An 8,755-nucleotide genomic window follows, 5' to 3' on the forward strand; every position below is an offset into this window, starting at 1 on the left:
GATATGTGTTCTGAGAACAATAATTTATTTTAATTTAACACGAAAGGTCTCTCAGAGATACTGTGCTGATTCAACATACACATTTAAAGGGCTAAATGCTAATGTGAAAATTTTATAGGACGCTGGAACCTGAGTGCAGAAATGGAAATCGTATTCACACGTGGGTAATTTGGGGGCACTTTTATGATTCTGTCTTTTTCAATCTGTTACCAAAAAAAAAAGGCCATTATTATTTTACCTTGAGTCTTTGTTACAGAGTTGCAAGTGGCAGAATAACTTGAACAAATATGACTGTAGCACTTCTAGCCACGGGATTCTCAGGGGGTAAAAATACCTTTATTTATATGGTTTTCTGGTACTAATGGTTGATTTCTTTCCATTTCTTGGAATTGCTGTTAAGTGCGTGGTGGTTACAATTCAGGTGTTTGTGGCGGGTGAGTCATTGTCTGTTCCTGTTTCTCTCCCAATATCTTCCTGCTCGGTTATGAATACACAGAACTGCGACAGCACCCGAGGCTCAGCTGGCGGGAAGCCATGCAGTGTGACAGGGGAGGGGCTGCTCTGACAGTCGGGTGACCTAGTTTCCGTCCACACTCTGTGACCTCTCACCCCGGTGAGCCTGCCAACTGGGAACAGGGTGCTGTGATCTGCTGGGTCTTTACAAAGGCAGCGGGTTATCCCTTTACGACCCCCACGCCCCTTCACTGTGTCACATGACAGCTTCGATCAAGAGATGGGACACATGTCCACAGCCTTGAACGCGTGCTGGCTGGGTGACTTGCGCCGGGGAACAGAACTCACGAGAAAGGACACCGTGTCGATTACAGGCTTTGACATCAAGAGACTCGGCACACGCCCGACTTCAGCCCCACACAGGCACCGAGAGGAAGAGGCAGACGCACAGAGGACGAGAGGCGTGGAGGCAGCGTGGTGGCGGCCCCGACGCGGCGGCGGAGAATGTCCTGGACCAGCCAGGTGACCCAGGAGCTGACCGCAGGGGTACGGCATCGAAGCCAAGCCAGAAGAGCAGCCCTGTTGAAGCCATTCTGAATTGTCAACTTACAGACTTGCCGACGAGGCGCACGGCTATTTGTTACTTTCATCCCTGCAGATTTGGGGCAGTCTGTTACAAAGCCAAAGCTAACCGATACGCAGACACTAATATATGTAGCTTGAATGAAACCATGTGTCATTGAAATGGAAAGAAAAATGCAAAAAGTTAATCTAGCTCTGATCTAACATTCTTTGTCACTTTTTCTTCTATATCAATATAGCTCTTTTACCTCAGCACTTTCTAAATTTGAGGAAAAAATATATATTTCAACCATGATTTTTAAAGAATTTACTATTCTTCAATGTTTATTAATGACAAAATCACTTAATCACATTCTTTTCTATAAAACATTCATAGTTGACAACTTATAATTAAAATAATCTTAGTTCTGTTTAAAAATAGCACGTGATACATTTTTAAAAGATTAAACTCCCTACATTAGCCATAATTTTATCACTTAGTCCTTCCAATAACATGAGTATTACGCATTTGAAAATTGCGTCACCTGTGGAAAAAATAAATCACCAATAGATTATCAATCAAACTCTGTAACAATAGAACACTTTACCTGCACAGGCGTCGATGAGTGGCAGCAGAATTACCAGTCTCCATAGCAACCTCATTTTCACTTGCGAGAGTCGAAGTTTCTCCCATACAATACGCAGGAAGAAAGTCTGCCTTCCGGTCGGTGTCTCGAGAGCCTGAAAGAACGAAACCGCCATGAAACCGCAAACACGCGAACACGCGGGAATTGTTCAGCAACCGGAGTTCCGTGTTTACACACGTGCGTGTTTCGCAAAGCTTCCTAATTTCAGTTCGCACCTCGGATGTACATGTCGCCTGCCACCAACTCTGCAGTAGCAGCTAATGGATTGGAAGGAAATTATGCCGAATGCATTCCATGAGGGTTAAAACTTTCATTAAAATTCCATTACAATTTGAAGTCCAGTTGTTCTAGAAACGTTAAAGAAAATTAAAAACATATCAAGCCAACCCATGCAATTCTGTTGTTGGCTTTTATTTTTGCTTTTACACCATTAGGAATGAGATAAAATATTGCTCTCTTATTTTAACAGTGAATTTGTACACTTTATGGATTTTTGAATATTTTTATCCACATAAATGAAAACAACATCAATAGTGTTTTTATCAATATTGTTGAGAATATGTTCATTAGGAAGCATTACTTTCCCTAATCTATTATATACTTTATTATATTACAACATTATACAATATGTTATAGATACATAACATACGCATTAGGAAACATTATTTTTCCTAATTTTACTAGAAGTATAGTTAATACAGATACAAAATTTCTGCAGGAAATCAGGTTCTGGAAGTGTTATCTTTCAAGTATGGACATTCTCTTCCCATGAGATTACATCATAGTTTTCTCTAATTTATTTTGACATTTATACTTTCCAATGATAAATGAATATCAGATCAAGTGTTTCTTTGGCCTTTACTCCCAAAGAGAAATCTAATAAGAGGCTCATAACCTCGAAAAAGTATAGAATACATTCAGAATAAAGTCACATAGGGCACGTTTGATAAAATTATTATATTCCAAAGATGGAACCCTTTGTAAACTTTTAATTTAGTGGAAATATTTTCTTGCAACTTCGAATACTTTTTGGAAGTGTGCAGATTTTAACTGTAAAGCTAGTAAGTAATGATAATTTGATCATTTCCTGATATACAGTATTTTTAAATTTTAAAAGTCTTTCTGGTACTAGTTTCTTCAACTTAAGTCAAAAACGATCATCCTACTAAACCTGTATGTTTTGACATCTAAGTTTAATGCTTTCAGATTGAAACAAGGAATAAAAATCAAGGGCAAAATAAACACCATTCAGGTCAGTGTCGTATCGAGTTGTTATTTTCCTTTCCCAAATTCCCCCGTATCTTCCCTCACCTTCCCATTCCACTTGAATCCAGAGATGCTAACTTGTCCCATTTAAATGAAGTCTAGTTCTGTATACAGTTATTCATTTTTAAGTGTTTCAACAAATATCCGTGTGGGTACATGCGTGTATTTACATCCATCCTCTGCAAGACATGCGGTCCTTAGAGGGTAGAGGTGAACCTGGAACCCTTTATTCCCACCCTTGAGGTCTTGCAGACACTTAATAACATAAAACAGCAAAACCACCCACACGCACACACACGCACAGGTAAACAGTTATGCCCGGTAAATGCGGTAACGCACTGAAGAAGAAAGCACTATGAGGTGTGTGGTAACTGGGATCGTACAGGTAAATTAAGAGGTGACGATGTCCAAGAAAGGGGTGACGATGGTCTTGACTAGTGAAGTGCACCAAAGACAGAGAAAATTGGATCTCTGGACAGTCCTTCTGCCTCTGATTTCTCATTCTTTCTATTCCTGTGAACATTACAGCCAAAACGACCTTCCTAAAACAAAGATTTTGCCCAAATTCTGAAGCTTTTGCTGACTCTCCATTGCAGAAACACCTGAAGTCCTTGGATGGGTACTCAAGGTCACAGGTGATGAATTTCCAGCCGTGCCTTCCCACCTGAGCTCTCAGCAACTACTCGGGTGCAGACTCACAGATCCTCGGTCTGTGTACTCTGTACGTAATCAGGATCCCCATGGGGATGCTCAGACCTGCCCAGAACCCCCTCGGCACCCACACCTCCCGTACAGACCGCGTCCTGGTAGCTTGCCCAGGCATCCGATTTCCCCGGACGGATTCTACTTACCCAAATGCCATGGCCCAGTTAGTACCCATCCCCCTGCCCCACCTCAAAGTCCTAGTTTACAAGGTAAGTTACGTGGATGGTCCACTTAGCTGATGGATATTCATTATTTCCCAAGTGCTGTTCTGACCCAGTTTTGAAGACATGACTAAAAGCTGTCAGTTCCTGTGGGCAGACAGGTTGCTAAGTCCCCACCCCCACTACCTCCCTCCTGGGTTGTAACCCTCCAACCCTCCTGGGTTGTAATGCACATAACCCCAATTTCCGGGGGTCTCCAGATGCCCACCAGCCAGGAGTGGCCTCTTTCTGCTGGGCTGGTGGAATTATTCAAAATCTCTCCAGTCTCCCAGAAGCCCACGAAACCTGGCTGCTCCCAGTCCAGTCGTCAGAGCTAAGCTGGTTCCTGCGCCCCCAGGACGTCTGTCCTATGTCCCTGGGGGCACCCCCGCAGGCCCTTCCCTCCCTGGCATCTCTCAGAAAAAGTTCCGCCTCAGCATCTCTGTGTTACGCCCTTTCCCGTTCCTGGCTGTGACTCACCATCCAAAGCCTCTAATTACCCCTGATATCATGAAGTTATGACCCCCCCGTGCTTAAGCCCCCAGAATTCCCAGAGGTGAGCCAATAAAACAAAATGTGTGCCTTTTCCAGTTTGTGCTTTTGTCTCTCAGCCAGGAACAAAGACTCGCCATTCAGCCCTCATCCTGAAGTTCTGTGGCATTTTTCTTCAAGACTCCAGACAAACGGACGTGATGCCGACCCGCTGAGGTCTGTGCTTGTCAAAGGTTCCATTACACGGAACTCAAAGACCCAGTCGGGTGTAATGCTCGCTCACAGTATTTGGTGTGGTGTGCGACGCACAGCTTACAGTCACTCGGGACGTGAGGGTGCGGTTGGCATTTGGCAGCCAGCCAACCTAGTTTACGAAGGAAAGGTAGCTCAGCGACCCAGAGACCCAGAGGCGCTGCTTCCTCTACTGTCTCTTCCTCTCAGCCACCTGAGTAGCTTTGGGTGCTTCATGACAATTACATTGACTGACAGTTTTCTCCTGGGAGAATGGGAGGGTTTGACCTAGAGATGACCTTTAAATTCCTCCCAGCTCTAATATTCGAAGACTGTTTGATTCCACCCAGTGTATAATTTCCTAGCAAATATTGCCCTTTAGTGCCTGATTGCTTATCAACGTCCCGTAATGAGGGCAAAGCCCAGGAGACCTCTCGTTGGAAAAGCTCGGTAAAGAGAGCTTCAGTGTCTCATATTTATGCATCAGCTGCCATTTGTAAAAGTTCCATTTCTTAAAAGTTTAAATCGCCTGAGGAGGCAGAATTCTCCGGCATGATAAGAGCACTCTGGGGCGGAAGAGCCTGGTTGTGTCCTCACAGCAAGATGGGGCGGCAAGATTCAGTGGGAAAGCTCTCAGCTGGCCACTGCCACACGAAACAGCCACAGGAATTAGTTCTGGGTCCCTCGCATTGTAAAGATGGCTCCAAGGCAAGAGGAAGGAGGCCGGTGAGTAAACGGAGCCCACAGGTCTTCCGGAAGCTCCGCAGGAGCTCCAGCAAGGTATCCACGGCGCTTTCTGTCCAGCGAGGTTTGCTGAGCACTGTGGCCTGGGGAAGCGGGTGTCTTGGCTACCATCTTGGTTTCCAAGTTCAAGGGCTAAGTTCATTTTTCCACTATTACTGGATGAACTTTGTCCCCTCTAGTCTGTGTGTGTTTCCTTCCCCTCTCATGGAATCCCTTCGTGCAGAAGTAACACTTTTCAACACTTCAACAAAAGAATCTGTATTGCTCCCCAATCCCTTTCTGGAAGTTCCAACATATTTTTTTTAAACTCTCTGAAACTTGAAATAGCTTTATAAGTTGGGTGGAAAAATTCACTTGTGGTAAAATGCGTCCTGCATGACGCGTTTCATGAGCTGCATGGGTAGGATGTTCTTTAGTCCGTTTTATTCAGCTTAGGATGAACATACACGTGTTTCTGCCGAGCCCAACGTGTGGGTCGCTGAAGAGTCCATCTCAGTTCACATCCGTTTGTTGCTTTCTGCAGGCTAAGCCGGGGACCAGCCGATGATGAAAGCTTCGGTCCTCTGCCTGTCTCATCAATGGAGTGTCACAGGGACCGGATCTGACGCCACATTTGTGAACCGTCATCAGCCACCTTGGTGCTACAGTGGCCAAGGTGAACGGTGGTGACAGGGACAACGTGGCCTCAAACCTGGAAACAGTGACCACCCAACCCTCACAGATGTCCAGCTTCTGGCGGGTCTTCCGCTGGCCCTGGTCTGAGGCACCCTGAACCCCGGCACGTACTTGGCCGCAAGTGCGCAGGCGAAGGACGGTGGAACTGTATTTCTCCAACCCATGTCTCCAGTCTCAGCAGAAACACCATGTGTTTGCAGGCAGAGTGGGTCTCATATTCTGCCGTCCCTCCAGCCCATGGGTGTCCTGCCTTAGAGTGGCCTCTCTGTACCTGGTGTCCTGGGTGAGCGCTCGACCCCAGAAGGCCAGCGGGAGAATTCAGAAACGATTCCTGTGACGGGGAGACCATGCCCACACTAACGATCCAACCCAGGCAGCGCTACCAGGTTCTTGGGGGCAGAATAACCCCTTTCTTAGGAACAGGAAGCCACGTCTCCCTCGATGCCCTGGTCCTAAACTACTCGTCAGTTTGCAGATGAGGCACAGCTGCCAGCCAACCAGAGACAACCAGGGAGGCCCCACCTTGGCTCGACCTCAGGCAGCAGGGACTTGGGAGGGGTCGTCATGCTTCACTGCGGCAGGCCCAGCGGGCATGGGACACAGAGGGAGGGGCCAGATTCGAGCAGACGTCGCTGTTCATTTTCTTTCCCAAATTGTTTTCCAGGTCTCTGGGCAGCGGGAACGTGGGCCTGTGCTGAAATAGAAAGCCAGGGTGGATGGGTGTGGCTTCCAAGGACTTCTCGCTGGTGGCCCCCACCAACCACACAACCACAGAGAATTCCTGGGTGACCGGACATGTCACCCTGAGGGACCAGGACTGCGTGGGGAGTGATTCTCACCCAGTTCTCTCACCCCAAGGCTCCTTCACCTCTGTTGATGTACCCGTGGGACCCATGACAGATGACCCCTGCACCCCGCTTGCTGGCTGGGGTGACTTCCCCACTGCGGACGTGGGAAAAAGAAACTGCCACAGAATGGCTTGGCGGGGGCTCTAAACACAGGGGCACGGAGTGGGCGGCGGCGGGGGGTGTGGAATGTCGGCCGGCTGCTCTCTCCAGTGTCCTGCTCACGTGGCAAGTGCGTCGCTGCTGGTCTTTGCTCTTCCCCCACGTGGAGCGATGTGGCTTCGACACCGTGAATTCTGTAGTGGAGGCACAGCCCGTGCACAGACCAAGTGTTCGTCATCAAAATAAACACGCTCGGTGCTAACTGTCCGTTATTTTCAATGGACCCATTAATTAATTACATCAGATAAATTTAAAATCCCAAATCCCTTTTCTTCAGGGAGCCCCACCGTTTTACATCAATGTGATAAAAACGCAGGGCCAGACCGCAGAGGGGGTGCTTAATGGTTTTTACGACGGAGTTCCAACCTCAGCATGCATGGAGTTATTTGCTATTGGACTAAACACGTCATAAATTAAAAAACGAAGTATTTATGGTCTGGGAAAATCTGGCTTAGACTAGGAAACCCCACTGCCGCTAAGTCGGGCGCAAGCAGCAAGATAAATCCAGCCCGCACGCTTTGTTTTCGGGCGCGATGCCACGGCTCACGAGAACTGTCACGCCGGCTCTCGGAACAGGCGTCAGAGCCGAGGGTGCTGGGGAGGAAGGTGTGACTTCGCACGATCAGGGAGACCTCGGACGGAGCCTGGCTTCTCCGAGGAGGCACAGTTACACGTGTGATGTTAACAGCAGGAAGGAAAGGCACATGTGTTTGTTACAGAGACGGTGAGAATCCTTTCTACATTATTTTTTTATCAGCGCCCCCAGCTGTGGTCACCAGCTCGGCGTCTCTCTCATGCCCGTGTCTTGGCGTGGTGGCATCTGCCTAAAGCAGACCCGTGTGGGGAAATGGGTTTTGTAACTGCTGAGAGATCAGACTCTTTGATTGAAAGAAGCAATGGGGACTGTGTAGGCCAGCCCCTCCTGTCTTAGGTGAGGGACGTGAGTGGTCGTCTTAGTCAAGTTCGGGACCTGGAGCGAGACCTGGGCTCGAGGGCAGAGCCCTGGTCAGCGGTCCTCCCTGCGACCGCCCCTCTCGGCCTGTGACACGGGACACGCCACCCTTCAGCCCCAGGAGCAGATTTCCCCGCTGCAGAAGGCAGGTAACCCAATCTCCTGCAAATGCTCTGAGCTCCCACGTGAACCCGAGGAGGAGGGTGCAGGGGGTGGGGTCGCAGTTTGGAGGAATTGTGACGTCGACTCTCCACTACACAAAGGTGACAAGACACACTTGTTGTCTGGACAAATGTTAGTTCCTCAGACCTGCCGCAGACGGGGGCAGTGACACCTGTCCTGCTGACCTCTCCAGACTTTCGCAGGGTCACCTGCAGGGGTTTTGAAAGCACTCTGAGCTGGACCAGCCTGAGGCAGACGTTCGGGATTCCCTGAGGACGGTTCCTCCCTCGTGCACAACTGTCCAGAGAGCTGGCTGGCAGGTCACTGCTCTCGGGCCCATCAGTGGCTTTCTGGCCACACGTGATGGGCTGTGTATTGCTGCTGTGCAGGTGGGGACATTTTCCGACCTCCCTGGAAAAGAAGTATTGCAAGAGTGTCCATGGCTTCCTGCTGCCGCAAGTCGGTCAGGACTGTAACGGTGAGCCCCCGGCTGAGAGGGAGCCTGGAGCTTGTCATGCCCAGGTCCCTGTCGCCTTTGGCCGAGGTTCACGGTCCCGGCCCCTGGACAACTGGGCCATCTGCCTTCTCTTCCATCCACCTGCCCCTGGGATGCACTCTCCATGCAGTCCCGACCCCACCCAGCCAGGGGTCGCCTGCCAA

General features: G+C 48.7%; 1 protein-coding gene across 1 annotated transcript in view; it reads right to left on the reverse strand.

Annotated features, from left to right (window-relative positions):
• Positions 1–1,733, reverse strand: part of CNTN6 (contactin 6) — a 144,411-nt gene extending 142,678 nt beyond the window's left edge. Inside the window, 1 exon segment of the mRNA XM_053929272.1 lies at positions 1,623–1,733. Coding sequence (XP_053785247.1) covers positions 1,623–1,677 — 55 coding nt within the window. The 5' untranslated portion in view covers positions 1,678–1,733.
• Positions 1,734–8,755: the final 7,022 nt, after the last annotated feature.

This window comes from Desmodus rotundus, chromosome 8 (genome assembly GCF_022682495.2).
Source record: "Desmodus rotundus isolate HL8 chromosome 8, HLdesRot8A.1, whole genome shotgun sequence".
Classification (NCBI taxonomy): domain Eukaryota; kingdom Metazoa; phylum Chordata; class Mammalia; order Chiroptera; family Phyllostomidae; genus Desmodus; species Desmodus rotundus.